General features: G+C 47.5%; 1 protein-coding gene across 1 annotated transcript in view; it reads left to right on the top strand.

Annotated features, from left to right (window-relative positions):
* The window catches only part of PLCG2 (phospholipase C, gamma 2 (phosphatidylinositol-specific)), a 211111-nt gene that overhangs the window by 116438 nt on the left and 78844 nt on the right, over window positions 1–15829 (top strand). Inside the window, exons 7-9 of the mRNA XM_011990117.1 lie at window positions 5319–5362; window positions 7699–7771; window positions 13639–13740. Coding sequence (XP_011845507.1) covers window positions 5319–5362; window positions 7699–7771; window positions 13639–13740 — 219 coding nt within the window. The remainder of the gene's footprint in view (window positions 1–5318; window positions 5363–7698; window positions 7772–13638; window positions 13741–15829) is intronic.

Raw genomic sequence — 15829 nt, 5'->3', positions numbered from 1 at the left:
GGGTTCAAGTGATTCTCCCTGCCTCAGTCTCCCGAGTAGCTGGGATTACAGGCACGCACCCCCATGCCTGGCTAATTTTTGTATTTTTAGTAGAAATGGAGTTTCACCATGTTGGCCATGCTGGTCTCGAGCTCCTGACCTCAAGTGATCCACCTGCCTCGGCCTCCCAAAGTGCTGGGATTACAGGTGTGAGCCATCATGCCCTGCCTGTTCTGTGTTTTGTATACATTTGATTCCCCCCTAGAGCCCTGTGGAAGAGCTGCTGTTGTTATTGCCATTTTAGGGATTAAGAAAGTGAGGTCCAGAGAGGTTACTTTGCTGAAGGTCAGGCCACTAACTAGTAAGCTGCAGAGCTAGGATTTGATTTTCTGCCCAACTTCGATGCACAGCCACAGAATACTTCTTAATTTTTGAATCCTTTGTGTTAAAGAAAATGTAAAGCATAGACACGTAGAGAGAATAGCGTAACAGATGCTAAGTCAGCAGATGTATCATCAGCGGACTTCAGCCATTATCACTTTGATGATGCCCTCACCCAAGCCCTTTTCTCACATTTTGCAGCAGACCTCACACGGCATATCACGTCCTCTGCCAGTGTTGTAATTTAGTACCTGGCTACGTGACTGCTACCCTGCTATGTCCGGATCAAACCTGTGAAGTCCCCGTGGTTACAGCATTCTTAAGTAAAAATAGAAAGCACTTGCCAATAATAAAAAAGGAAATTGAGAAGCCTGCCGACTTATCAGTGGCTGTCCCTATGATCCAGTAAGACACTGAAGGATTGTTCTGCTGGATTTTACACGGTGTGGGCATGGGGGGAGCAAGTGATGAGCATTCTGTGACGATGTTTGTGTAGGAGCTCGGAGATCTTGCAGTTTATTCTCATTGTCAGCTGCTGGCGAGAGGAGAGTCCATAATGGAGAAGTTAGCAGATAGAATCACTGGTTATGTCTTCTCCCTCTTTCCCTCTTTCGCTCTTTCCCTCTTTCCCTCTTTCCCTCTTTTGCTCTTTCCCTCTTTCGCTCTTTCCCTCTTTCGCTCTTTCCCTCTTTCGCTCTTTCCCTCCTTCCCTCTCTCTCTCTTTCTCTCTCTCTTTCTCTCTCTTTATCTTTCTCGCTTTCTCACTTTCTCTCCTTCTCTCTCTCCCTTTCTCTCTCTCTGTTTCTCTCTCTTTCTCTTTCTCTCTCACGTTCTCTTTCTCTCTCTCTCTCTCTCTTTCTCTCTCTCTTTCTCTCTTTCTTTCTTTCTTTCGTTTTTGAGACAGGGTCTCACTTTGTCACCCAGACAGGAGTGCAGTGGCACATTCATGGCTCACTGTAGCCTCGAACTCCCTGGCTCAGATGACCCTCCCACCTCAGCCTCCAGAGTACCTGGGACCAAAGGCGGGTGCCACCATGCAGGCTAATTTTCATATTTTTTGTAGAGACAGTTTCACTATGTTACCCAGGCTAGTCTTGAACTCCTGGGCTCAAGTGATCTACCTGCGCTGGCCTCCCGAAGTGCTGGGATTACAGACATGAGCCACTGTGCCTGAGCTAGCTTTTCTATTAATGAGATTTTACTGTTGGCCTTCCAGAACCAAATGGTTCCTACAGCCTAAGTACCACTGAGTGTGTAAGGCCAGCTTCAGTTTTGAAAGGGCGTGTGCCTACAGCCGTGTGGGAAAACTCCATTCCTCTCCCTGCCTTTCTTAGTGCCCCGGCCCCTGCTTCGGTGACCCCCTCCCCCTAGCATGGCCCCATTCTCTTGTCCAGCTAGTAACTTCTCCTGGGGCCCGACTCAAAGATGACGTTTCCCTGTAGCCTTTTAGCTATCAGAGAAAATTTGTTGATCTCTTATTTTAGTCACTCATCCAGTAAATGTGTGTGTGACCCAAGAGGGCACAATGGTTAATGATATAGATGTTTCTCCTGACCTCACTGGGCCTTTGCTGGGGTGGGAAGGTTCCGGGATGTTGTCTACAGTGACACAAGGCCCAGTCCAACCCCTGTCCCTTGGTTATGTAGAATCTGACCACATAACCCTCCATGGTAATGCCAAACATCAATTAACTGCTGTCTCCACTGTGTACCCATAGCATCTAGAATATTCTCTGATTGCTGAAATCTCATTTATTGTGTGTACATTTGCACGTGTAGTGTGGGATGCTGGAGATTTACCAAGATGGGCCTGGGTTGAAATTCTGGCTCCTGGACTTGTTAGGAGAAAAGTCCTTGCCTCCCTGGGCTTATTTCTTGTTTCTGAAACGGCTTATTTTACTGCCTGATGGGATCGGCGGGAGGAGCGACTGAGACTGTGACCATCTTGCCCCAGCGCATGGAGCCCATGTTAATTTCCTGGGGCCACTGTAGCAAGTACTGCAACTTGTGGCTTAAAAACAACAGAAGTTTATTCCCTCACTGTACTGGAGGTTAAAAGTCGAGAATGAAGGTGTTGGCAGGGCCACACCACCCTGGAAGGCTCCAGGGAAGGATGTCTTCCAGGCCTCTTTTGTGGCTTCTGGTGGCTGCCAGCAGTGCTTCAGGCGCTCCTCGGGCTGTGGGCGCCTCCTGGCTGCTGGTGGCCTGCCAGCAATCCTGCAAGTGTTCCTCGGCGTGTAGACGCCATCGCTCCTTGGCTTGTAGATGGCATTGTGCCAGTCTCTGCCTCCATCATCACATGGCCTCCTTTTCTCTGTGCGTTTCTCTGTCTCCAAATCTCTCTCTTGTAAGAAGCCAGTCACAGGAGGTAGCGGGGTAGCAGTCACGTAGCCACCCGAGCCCAGCATGGCCTCATCTTAACTTGATTGCACCTTGCAAAGACCCTAATTGCAAAGAAGGTCATGCTCATGGGTACTGGGTGTTAGGACTTGGACACGTATTCCCGGGGACACCATCCTACGTATAATACTAACTATACCTTCTATCTTTAGAACATCTTCCTTGACCACCTCTGCCCCATACCCCCAACTACAGCCCCATTTCTCTGCCCCCTTTAAAGTAACCCACTCCAAGAGCTGTCTATGCTTCCCTTCTTCTGGCTGTCTCTGGAGTCTATTCCCATCTTGTTTCCGTCCCTACCTCCTAGATCACTTCATCTTGGCCCGTCACCCATCGCCTCCCTGTGTTGTGAATCCAGAAGTCTGCCCCGTGGTCTTTATCTTGTCCACTCAGCAGCGCGTGTCAAAGCTGGTCACTCGCTCCTTGATGTTGTAACTCGCCTTTGGGATGCCACACTGTCTTCCTTCTGTTGCCTCGCTGCTTTCTTGTTCTCTTGCAGCGTTTGTGGCTCTTGGCTTTCAGTTGTTCTTTTTCGTTCCCTGTCCTGCTCTACATCGCAGGGGCCGCCGATTCCTGCAAACACGTTGCTTTAACAAGCAGAGTGTCCAGGCAGGGAGCTGCAGGGTCTGGCGGAGGAGAAGCGAGGTCTTTCCTGATTCTGGGAAGTATCTGTGCTGTGGTGGTGCCTCTGCCATTGTCTGAGCTCCCTGAGTCGGGGAATGCAGTTTGGGCTGTTTCTGTGCTTCGTTGAAAGGAATGTAAAGGAATGACAGGGCTGAAGAACTGCATGTGGTGGTCAGTGAGGGGGGCCACACGCTGGGCTCCCTCCAGATGTCAATAAGCTGCGTGTGGGGCTTTGGGCTTGGAAGAGTTCTAACCCCCGATGCCTTCAGCACCAGGCTGATCTGGCGACCTAAGCAGTAAATGAGTTCAAATAGCAGCATGCCCTGTCTAAAATCTGCACCACCACCCCTTTTTAAAAAGAAATACCTATGCTGTAAATTACACATAAACAAAAGGAAGTACTTCTCAGTTTGTGTAAAAGGCTAAGTTTGTGGCTCTTAACATTTTGGTGGGACCTACTCCTTTGAGATGCTGATTATGTTTCCAGAAGAAACACACACTCGCACAAACTGCTGTGGACTCTCTGGTGCTTCCCAGAGGCCTGCGATTCCCTTTCTAGAACGCTGGTGTTCTCCATGATGTCCTGGGCTGCAAGGAGTTCAGCAAGAGGACCCTGGATCATCTGGGGCAGGACGTATTTTATGTCATTAGCATTGATCATGTGCTAGTGGATACATTTCCATTTCTGCGGGGGTTATTCAAGTGCTTATCCAGTCGCAGTGTCATTGAAGACTGTTGAAGCAAGGCTACCTGGGCAACAATGGACAAGATGTGGCTGTGCAGGGTGCCCGTGTACAGTGCACAGAAAATGGGCTGGTGCAAGTAGAAGTTGGAGGGAGGGGTGCTCCATGGCGCCCCCCTTGGTGGAGGAGCCTTTTCATCATGCAACAGTTGGTATGGCAGTGGGCTGTGAAGAGAAGAGCTGAAGCAGTTCAGTATTTCTTTCGTCCTCTTGCCTTCGAAGATTAGAAGTGCATCTTTGAAATATTAAAGATTGGAAATGTTGCCTGTAATCCTAGCTACTCAGGAGGCTCAGGAGGGAGGATCTCTTGAGGCCAGGAGTTCAAGGCCAGTCTGGGCAACATAGGAAGACCCCCATCTCTACAAAAAGAAAAAAAATTGGCTGGGCATGGTGTCACGCGCCTGTAGTCCTAGCTCCTCAGGAAGCTGATACAGGAAGATCATGTGAGCCCGGGAGAGTGAGGCTGCAGTGAACTACGATTGTGCCACTGCACTCCAGCCTGGGTAACAGTGAGACCCCATCTCTAAAGAAACCTGGCAGTGAGGGTGTGGAAAAAGGAATGTGTACCCCAGTGGAGGCGCCCATCTCAACTGTTTTGAAAGCACCTTGGCAGAATTGATCAAAGCCGGTGTGCCTACAATGTGCTGTGTCTAGGTGCTTTTCCTTCTAGGACTTTACTCTGTGGAAAAACTGGCACACGTGGGCAAAGATACGGAAATGTGCACACAGGGACACTTAAAAATAATACTAGATGTAACAAAAATTGAGTGACATGCGTATTATGGAATACAATGGTTTTTCAAAGAAAGGAAACAGGGTTATTTGAGGTTGAAGAGTAATATGTAAAGCTTGAAACACAGCAAAAAATTGTGAGATGTATGTAAATGATATAATATAATATGATACAATTAAATGAATATCCGTAAAACAAATTCTAGAAGGAAACCTATGAAATTCTTAAGGGTGATTGCTTCTTGGGAATAAGACTGTGGAGGGGATGAGGAGGACTTCTACCTTTTGCTTCTTAAGTTTCTGTTATATTTGAATATTTACAACTAACACCAATTAAAATGATATTTTTAATGATCTTGTTGCATCTGACAAAATGATGCTTTTTTAACAACAAAAAAAATCTTTCCGTTTTTGCGTTAAGTGACTTGTCTAAGGTTCCTTGTGTGTGCTTTCCATTTCAGATTCTCGATGAATTCAAAAAGGATTCGTCCGTGTTCATCCTGGGGTGAGGCAGCCCTTGCGTGTTGTTCGGGGCGGCTGTGCTGGACCTCAGTGCCTGGTGCCCAGCCGGCCTCCAGGAGGGGATGCCTGTGTGTGCAGGCGCTGACCTCCAGAGGGACGGGGGCCCCCTGCTGGGGAATTGGCCATCCCACGCTTGTGGTGCGGATAGACATGAGCAGTAGCAACAGGAGGGTGTGGAGTGCTGGGAGGATGGTCTAGAAGGTTCTGTAGAAAGGCCTGTGTGCCTCAGGGCCTTCTTTCCCAGAATGTGCCTCATAAGACGTGACAGGTTAATAGTTTTTTTTTTTTTTAATTACAAAAACTAATGTTAATGATCAAATAAGTGAAAAATTCCTTGTTAAACAGGTTTAACGGAATTAAAATGAGTTCAAGTGTATAAACTGCTTCACATGGTGCTTGGCACCCATGAGGGGCTCATAAATAGTAATATTATTACTAAAAAGTCAGTATTGCAGGACTTATCAGGACATTTACCGTGCTTCATGATTACCCAAGTGGGGAATTTCTGAGATGTTTTGTGTTTCCCCAGCCTATCTGACTGGGAGAAGTGTTGGCCCTGGAATTAATGGTCTGGGGTACATTGATCCAGTCCTCATTGGTGAGCAACTTTTCCCTCTGTCACTTCTGAAATCAGAAACTCTAAGACTCCAAAGTATAAATAAAATGAATCCAATATATATAATTTATATATTATTTATATTCATATATATTTATATATATGAATATATAAAAAAAATCTATATATATTTATATTCGAGACGGAGCCTCCCTCTGTTGCCTAGGCTGGAGTGCATTGACGCAATCTCGGCTCACTCCAACTTCCACTTCCCGAGTTCAAGTGATTCTCCTGCCTCATCCTCCGAGTAGCTGGGATTACAGGCATCCACCATGTCCTGCTATTTTTTTTTTTTTTTGTATTTTTATTAGAGACGGGGTTTCACCATGTTGGCCAGGCTGGTCTTGAACTCCTGACCTCAAGTGATCCACCTGCCTCGGCCTCCCAGAGTGCTGGGATTACAGGAATGTGCCACTGTGCCCAGCCATAATTTCCACATAGTATTTTAATGGAAAGCTTAGTGTTAGACCGTGAGGCTGCCGAGGAAAGGTTAGAAATGTACTCATAATTAAAGACAGCAGACTCCTGGACCCTGAGTGTTTAGTAAAGGGAGAAAGTGCAGGGAACGTTTGATGTCTTAAACTATGTGAAATAGACCTCTTTTCCCCAGGTTCCTGCAAGGGCTCAGGGAAACATACCCATTTCCCTGGAAGGCCTCAAGTGGCAGAATGTATTCCTCATCCAACCTGGATGTGGCTCATGCTGACCCAATAAGGCCCTGTTTTTCTGGTGACCTGCTGGCCAAGGCGGGAGTCCTGCCTTTATTCGGAGTGTAGTGCTCCCTCCCTGATACCCGACCTCTGCTTGGTCCAGGGATGTGTTTTCCACACTCCAGTTAATTGTGCCCGGATAGCCTGGAGTCTGGGGGGGCCTCATCTGGTCCCCACTCCAGAGCCCTCAATGACCCAGGGAACTCTGGATCATGGCTTCCGAGGAGGCGCTTGGGTCTGGCTCCTTCCTCCAACACCAGCTCTCCCTATAAGGGTGGGTAGCGTGTCCAGCCCTGTCTGGGCATTGGGTAGGCACGCTCATGTCCCTGTGTTCCCCACACCTTTCACTCTGCAATCCCTCCCTCCAGCTTGCGTTCCCTCTCTCCTAGCCCTCTTCCTCTTTTCCCCTCCCTTCTCTTTTCCTCAAGGCCGCTGCATCTATGGTTTCCTTGCCTGGCACTCTCTGCATGTCCTTCTGGCTCACCCCACCTCCTTCTGGCTCACCCCACCTCCTTCTGGCTCACCCCACCTCCTTCTCTGGAACTACAGTAGGTGCCTTTTCCTCAGGAAAGCCCCTCTAGCCCTCCAGGTCTGGGTTTGGGGCCCTCTCAGCGGTTCCCACTCTGCCCCTCCCCTCCCCCCTTCATCTCTTGCTACACCGTATCCCAAATGCCTGGTTCGCTTGTCTTCCCCGTGGCCACACTGTGAACTGCTCCTCAGACTGGAGGGCACCAGAGCTATTTTGGAGCGGCTAGATGCAGACGCCAGGGCCTGCCCCTTGAGATTCTGATGTCAGGGCCCCTCTGAATCCCTGTAGGTGAGGGACATTGTGTCATTCACCTGTGTCTTCCTGTTGGCCAGCCTGGTACCTAACACAGCACCAGACTCAGTGGGGCGCTCTGGGTGGCAGGCTGCCCCATTGGCTGGCGTCTCCTCTCGACTTCTCTGTTGAATGTGCCTGTCTCTAACCGCACCCCTTTTCCCCGAGGACAGGAACACAGACAGGCCGGATGCCTCCGCTGTTTACCTGCATGACTTCCAGAGGTTTCTCATACATGAACAGCAGGTGAGAAAGCACAAGGTGTGTGGGTGACTGGGGTAGCTGGCGGGATGCTGCCGGGGACTGGTCTCACGTTTCTGCCACTTGTACTCACTTGGTCACCTGTGTTCACCTGGCTACCTGTGCTCACCTGGCCACCTGTCTTCATGGAATGACTGCAGTCTCCCAGGTGCCAGATACTTCAGATTGTTGTCTGATGCCACTGAGACTCTGGATGAGAAGAGCCTCATGTCGGGCCTCTTTTCAAGACACACATTGAGGATGGGAAGAGTGAGAAGATTCCAGGGCAGGGCAGGAGGGTGAGGGCCTGAGGAAGGGGCTGCCCTCACCTGGCTGGCGTCAGCTTTTCTGGCATCATATCAGGTGTCACTGCCTGGGAAGCCTTCCTTGACTGATGGGAGGATGGGACCAGATTGATCAAGCCTGCCAGGCCCCCTGGGAGATAAACTAGCCCAGCTGTCCTTAAACAGATGATGCCTGGGACAGTCTCTGGACAGGGTTTGCCTGTGGGCCTTGAGCCCAGCTATAGACTCAAGGGGGGTTTGTGTTGTGCATTGGTCTTCCACTGCTGTGACGATGCCCCCAGAGGACACTGGGCAGTGTCCAGAGACATGGGTGGGTGTCACAGCTGGAGGCTGCTGCCGGCATCTAGCAGGTCAAGGCCAGGGATGCTGCTAAATACCCTACATTGCCCAGGGCAGTCCCCCTCCTCCCCGCAACAAAGAAGTATTCAGGGCCTGGTAGGGTGGCTCACGCCTATAATCCCAGCACTTTGGGAGGCCAAGGCGGGCAGATCACTTGAGGCCAGGAGTTCGAGACCTACCTGGCCAACATGGTGAAACCCCATCTCTACTAAAAATACAAAAATTAGCTGGGCATTGTGGTGGGTGCCTGTAATCTCAGCTACTCGGGAGGCTGAGGCAGGAGAATCACTTGAACCTGGGAGGCAGAAGTTGCAGTCAGCAGAGATTGCGCCACTGCACTGCAGCCTGAGCAACAGAGCAAGACTCTCTCAAAAAACAGAAAACAAAACCACCCCCCTACCAAAAACAAAACAAATCAAAGAGGTATTCAGCCCCAAGTGCCTATAGTGCTGAGGACAAGAAACTGTGAGAGTGAGATCAACTTGAAATCTTCTTACCAGCTGCACAGCCATGGACAGGTGGTTTACCCTTTCTGTGCCCCAGTTTCCTCTTCTTTAAGTGGGATTGAGAGCATCTACCTCTGAGAATTGTGGGGATCAGAGACAATTATATGGATCTGTGTGTGTGTGTGTACATGTATGCATGCCTATTCACATATAAATCTAAAAATTTTGTATCATTGGAGTTCCATTTCCTTTTTTTTTTAATTCAGTTTTAAAAAAATAGACTATATTTTAGAGCAGTTTTAGGGTTGAAGCAAAATTAAGTTCATTTACTTAAAAAACCTCTTGTCTTGCAGAACATTTCAAATATACACAAAAGCAGACAGATGGTTTAATGAACCACCATGTATCATCACTCACATTAAAAATTGTGAGCATTTTGCCAATTTTTCTTTTCGTTTGAGACAAGGTCCCACTCACCCTGTTGCCCAGGCTGGAGTGCAGTGACATAATAACAGCTCACTGCAGCCTCAACCTCCTGGGCTTAAGCGATCCTCCTGCCTCAGCCTACTGAATAGCTGGGACTACAGGTATGTGTCACCATGCCCGACAATTTTTTTTTTTTTTTTTTTTTGAGATAGAATCTTGCTCTGTTACCTAGGCTGGAGTACAATGGCTCGATCTTGGCCCACTGCAACCTCCGCCTCCCATGTTCAAAGGATTCTCCTTCCTCAACTTCCCAAGTAGCTGGGATTACAGGTCTGCCACACACCTGTATTTTTGTATTTTTAATAGAGTCGGGGTTTCACAATGATGGCCAGCCTGGTATTGAACTCCTGGCCTCAGGTGATCCACCTGCCTTGGCCTCCCAAAGTGCTGGGATTACAGGTGTGAGCCACCAGGCCCAGCCCCGACCAATTTTTGTATCGTTAGTAGAAACGGTTTCGCCATGTCGCTCAGGCTGGTCTCCAACTCCTGGACTCAAGTGACTCACCTGTCTCAGACCCCAAATTGCTGGGATTACACACATGAGGCACCGTGCCCGGCCCACTTTGCCGGTTTTATTTCATCCATTTCTAAGTCCACACACGTGTCTCCCTACCCTTCCCCTTTCTTCATTTCTTTTCTGAAGAATTCTAAAGCAACCCCCAGACTTTGCGTCATTTTGTTTGTAAATACTTCCATATGTTTCTCTCATGGATAGGACTTTTTTTTCCTTTTTTCTTTTCTTTTTTGAGACAGAGTCTTGCTCTGTCGCCCAGGCTGGAGTGCAGTGGCACAATCTCGGCTTACTGCAAGCTCTGCCTCCCGGGTTCACGGCATTCTCCTGCCTCAGCCTCCCGAGTAGCTGGGACTACAGGTACCTGCCACCATGCCTGGCTAATTTTTTGTATTGTTAGTAGAGACGGGGTTTCACCGTGTTGGCCAGGATGGTCACGATCTCCTGACCTTGTGATCCACCCACCTCAGCCTCCCAAAGTGCTGGGATTATAGGCATGAGCCACCGCGCCCAGCTGACTTTTTGTTTTTTTAAAAAATATAGCCATAACACTCCTATTACAGCTTGTGCAATTAGCAGTAATTTTTAAATGGCATCCAATACCCAGCCTGTGTTTGGCTTTCACTGATGGAAGAGACACTTAAGAGTAGGGAAGATGTGTTTTACACAAGGCCAGCCACACTGAGGGCTCAGGGAAGGGTCGTAGCTACCCTAGTAGACTGATAAATGGTGAATGAGAATGTTGATGCATGTTGTAGGCATCATGCCTTCCCAGTGCCGGGGTTGAATGACAGTGATCAAAAGAAGGCTTATTTGCCCAACCTGAGACTAAGTCTGAGGGAGGAGGTAAAATGAAGGTAATACATTAATTTTATTGGGCACAGTCACATGTTAGGTGTGTGCTGGTGCTAAAGTGAAGCAGAGAAATTCAAGCACTTTTTTCCTGTCATGATTTTCCTTCCACTAAATTATTCAGTTTAGTAGGAAACGATTAAAGTTAAATTGGTTAAATTCTTGGGGACAAGTAGCCTCGCCTTGTAGAATTTACCACCTGGTAGGGAGACTTGGGCATATAGATTTAGCCCCACCTAGTGGTGGTTGATTTTATTACATGCTTTCCCCAAATGGGGCCCTTTACTGGGCTGCCCTTAGAGATCAGGGATTTGCGGCCAGGAGAAAGTAGGAGCTCGCTCTCTCTGCATCTGCGAAGTTAGGACCCGACCAGCCATGAGCATCCATGCGATGTTTGTTGGTCACACAGATGCTCGTATGGAATAATCACTAAAGCACTTTGTGTGCAAATTAGTATGACTTTTCTAGAAAATACTTTGGCTGTATGCAATGAAAAGAAAGCTTTAAAACTAGATTCTATATCTTGAGTAAATTGTTGCCCTCCCGCACACTTATCCTAAGGAAATAATGGCAGCATTTTTAATGGAAATGAAAACTTGAAACGTCTTTAGAAGGTTGGCTCAGCACGCCATCGTGCAGCTCTGGGATGGACGGGTGATGGGATAGCAAGGGAGTTAAAAGTATGTTTCCAGAATCAGTGTTTCTGGGTTTAGTCTGAGGCTCATGTCTGGGAACACTAAGTTAACGACTAGAAGCCTAGTTGTATAGGTTGTATACATGTTGGCCCATGTGAAGCAGGCCTCTGTTTCCCCATTTATATGACATGGAGAATAACCTGTGTCTCTTGCGGTGGTGGTAAGTTCACGATGAGCCACTATGTGGGGCCTGGTGTAGAGTCAGTGCCCAGTGTTGACGGCCATCACCATTTATTTTTATTTTCATCATTATTCTTTGCCATTTTCACTATTATAGGTGTCTAGTGCAATACCCCACACCAAGTAGATGCATTTTACAACCCCTAGAATATTGATATTTCAATCTCCTTTAGGCAGAAGGTTTCTTTCTTTGCAGTCAGTCCAGTGCCAGGTTGTATTAGCTAAGTACCCATGCATTTTGATAAATGTAAAAACTTTGTAGGGGGCAGGGAGGAGGATACCTCCAGCCTCTTTGGGACATCTTGGTCAGGCAAAGTATTTTAATAAAATATCCCACAATTTGGGTTTCATGTTGTAGTATTCAAAGATTCTGACACTCCTGTATTCAAATGAGCTCGCAGTTTCCCAGCTTCCTGGCTGTTTTGGGCTCCTGATCCAGGTAAATTTGCAAGAGTCAACAGCTGTTCATTTTTGTCTTACACCCATGCATGTCACAAGCCTCCTGGTCACCACCTCATTTGCGTCCGTTCTTCTATTTTTCATTCTTTCAGACATCCTCATCCAGCCCTTCCCATCGAACCACACGCACATCTGGTAGCATATTTGCTCCTGTTAGTCATAAAGATAAAGGTTTTAGAATATTTGAAGTGAAGAAAGCATTGATCAATGTTGAATTTACATGACATATTTCATGCTCTTTTCCTATGAATATTTGGCATTTCAGGGCATGGAGAGGAAAGCAATAGTTACTTCATATTATACATTCTTTTAAAAAAGGATTTCTAGAATGTCTAGGACTGTGCAGCAGCTGCTTTGGAACTGGTCATGTATATTTCAGACGTTATCAGTGTTTTAGCAGCCCTGTTTGCCTATTCTCTTGGAAAGAGGGCATATGATTACATTCCATGTCAGTTTAGCTATTTGGAGCTGAGACTCTGCAATTTACAAGCTGTGTGGGCTTAGGATCATGAGGTATTGTTCCTGGGCCTCTTTCCTTGTCTCTAAAATGACAATGGCAGTAAATGACTTTGCGGAGTTATGTGGACTAAGTGAGATGACCATAGGAGAAAGATGGATGCTTGTTTGCACAAGCTGCTATGGTCAGAGCACGCACTTTTTTTTGAGACAGAGTTTCACTCTGTTGCCCAGGCTGGTGTGCAATGGTACAACCTTGGCTCACTACAACCTCTGCCTCTCCGGTTCAAGCAATTCTCCTGCCTCAGCCTCCTGAGCAGCTGGGATTACAGCGCCTGCCACCACGCCCAGCTGATTAAAAAAAATTTTTTTTTTTTTGTATTTTAGTAGAGATGAGGTTTCACTATGTTGGCCAGGCTGGTCTTGAACTCCTGAGCTCAGGCAGTCCACCCACCTCGGCCTCCCAAAGTGGGTCTGAGCACTTTCTATGCACCAGGTGCTGCGTTAGGCACATAACCTAATAGGATCTCATACAATGCTTCATACAGTATCCATTTCATACAGTGCTTTACACAAACTGTGTGGTAGATACTCTTACTCCTGCTTCGTGGATGCGGAGGCACAGAGACGGTATGTAACTTGCCCAAGGTCACCTAGGTAGAATGAGAGGCCAACCCAGGTAAGTGACCTGGAAGGCTGATGTAACTGCCATGCCCCCAGGCTGCTTCATACTAACGTAAAGAGCTGTCATAGGGCAGGAGCTGGCAAACCATAACCTATGGGCCAAATACAGCTGATCTTGTTTTTATAAACAAAATTTTGTTGGAATACAGCCATGCGCATTTGCCCGCGGATTATCTGTGGCTGCTTTTGCACCACAGCAGTGGAGTTGAGAGGTTGCGACAGACACCATATGGCTCACAGAGCCCAAAATATTTACTCTCTGGCTCTTTGCGGGGAATCTTTGCTGACCCCTGGCAGAGGGCCATGTGCAGAATGAGGCGTCAACATGTGGTGCTCGATTGCAACATGTGATTTCGGAATTGGTTGACGTGTCAGTCTTTGCGACTGTCTGGACCCTGGGAAACGAAGAATTTTATCAGTACTCATTCTGGTGATCTCTTGTTCTGTTTCTCATTTTAAGGAGCATTGGGCTCAGGATCTGAGCAAAGTCCGTGAGCGGATGACAAAGTTCATCGATGACACCATGCGCGAAACTGCTGAGCCTTTCTTATTTGTGGATGAGGTGAGTAGCTGTGCTTGTTGTCGCGTGGGGGTGACTTTTTGATTGACGTCTGTGCTTTCTGAGGTTTATTTTCTGTTCTCTTTCCTTGGAGAGCTTTGCTGTTTGATGTCCCCTCGACTGACTGGTTATTTGGGAGTGTTTTTCTTTTTTTTTTTCTCCCAGGTTCCAGATTACTGTAACTGTTAACTGTCCAGTGGGTTCATTTTGCCTGCTGCCTAGACACAGCCAATTGATCAAGGCAGGGGAATTGAAACAGGGGAAGAGTTGAACTCACGTAGAGCTGGATGAATGGGAGACTCGAGTTTTATTATTACTCAAATCATCTTCCCTTTCAGAGGCTCGAGTTTTGTTTTTTATATCTTTGTTTGCTTGTGTTTTTGTTTCTGAGATGGTGTCTCAGTCTGCCACCCAGCCTGGAGTGCAGTGGTGCGATCTCACCTCACTGCAACCTCCGCCTCCCAGGTTCAAGTGATTCTTGTGCCTCAGCCTCCCTAGTAGCTGGGATTCCAGGCGCCCTCCACCATGCCTGGCTAATTTTTTTGTATTTTTAGTAGAGACAGAGTTTCATTATGTTGGCCAGGCTGGTTTGCAACTCCTGACCTTGTGATCAGCCTGCCTCGGCCTCCCAAAGTGCTGGGCTTATAGGTGTGAGCCACCGCACCTGGCCGAGGCTAGGGTTTTTTAAAGATTGTTTGGAGGGCCAGGGAAGGGGTGCTGCTGATTGGTTGGAGAGGCAATCCTATGGGTGTGGAAAATAGAGTGCTTCTGGGTGGGGCCACAGGACCAGTGGGCGGTCCAGGTAGAGCCATGCAAACGCCCAAAAAGGCATCTCAAAAGGCCAATCTTAGGTTGAACAAGAGTGATGTTATCTGTAGGAGTACCTGGGGAAGTTGCGAATCTTATAACCTCCAGAAAAATGGCTGGTAGCCAATTAGTCTCCACCTTAGCGGAATTCAGGCCCCTCTCATCCTCCTAACCTGGTCTTTGTTTAGCTTTACAAAGGTAATTTAGTTTTGGGGAAGGGCTGTTACTTAAACTATAAACTAAATGTTTTCCAAAATTACTTTGGCCCAAGCCCGGGAATAATTAAGGGCAGTTTGGAGGTTAAAGGCAAGATAGAGGTTGGTTAGATCAGGTCTGTTTCGTTGTCATAATTTTCTCGTTCTGATTTTTGCTAAAGCAGTTTCATAGCCTTTTACTCTTCTCTATTGACCGTGTTGCCTGGGTGGGATTACTGATTTTGCCACTAGAGGGCATCTGCCACCAGGGAGAGTTGAACCATTGCAAGCACAGAAACAAAATGCGAAGGTGTCTGGGTGCTTGCAGGTCAGAATGGTTGCCTTTGACATTGCATAGGGAAGGAGGGGAGTTGGAACTGGGGAGCGCCTGCCCCATATGAGGTCGTTCTCAGGCAGCAGAAAGTAGGCCCAGGTCGCTAAAGCATTTTTTTTTTTTTTAAAGGGGCCAGGAATTGTAACTTGAAATTTGCTGCCCTTTCAACATTCTGATATGGATAACACTGTTTCTTCAGCTGGGTGGTGGCTTCACAGCTTTTCATGCTACTGTTGTGCTTTAAAACGTATATATGAGGCCAAGTGCAGTGACTCACACCTGTAATCCCAGCACTTTGGGAGGCTGAGGCGGGTGGATCGCTTGAGGTTAGGAGTTTGAGACCAGCCTGGCCAACATGGTAAAATTCTGTCTCTACTAAAAATACAAAAATTAGCCTGGTGTGGTGGTGCATGCCTGTTATCCCAGCTACTTGGGAGGCTGAGGCAGGAGAATCGCTTGAACCCAGGAGGTGGAGGTTGCAGTGAGCTGAGATTGTACCACTGCACTGCAGCCTTGGCAACAGAGCAAGACTCTGTCTGAAAAAACAAAAGGCAACAACAATGTATATATGGTAAGCATAAGCCCTTGCAGTAGCAAATATTTTAGGATAAGCATTACAAAGGAAAATATTGTCTAGGTCCGTGGAACAAATATGTCACTGCAGCCCATTGCAGTCTGAGCCTTTGGTATTGAAAACGTGGGTAACTGAGGTCTGGAGACCATCTGTTGGTTTCACGCGTCAGAGCTATTCTTCCCC

The sequence above is a fragment of the Mandrillus leucophaeus genome, unplaced genomic scaffold, assembly GCF_000951045.1.
Source record: "Mandrillus leucophaeus isolate KB7577 unplaced genomic scaffold, Mleu.le_1.0 Scaffold37, whole genome shotgun sequence".
In the NCBI taxonomy this organism is placed as follows: Eukaryota; Metazoa; Chordata; class Mammalia; order Primates; family Cercopithecidae; genus Mandrillus; species Mandrillus leucophaeus.
Note: the sequence above shows the minus strand (reverse complement) of the source record. Positions and strands in the feature narration are given on the sequence as shown.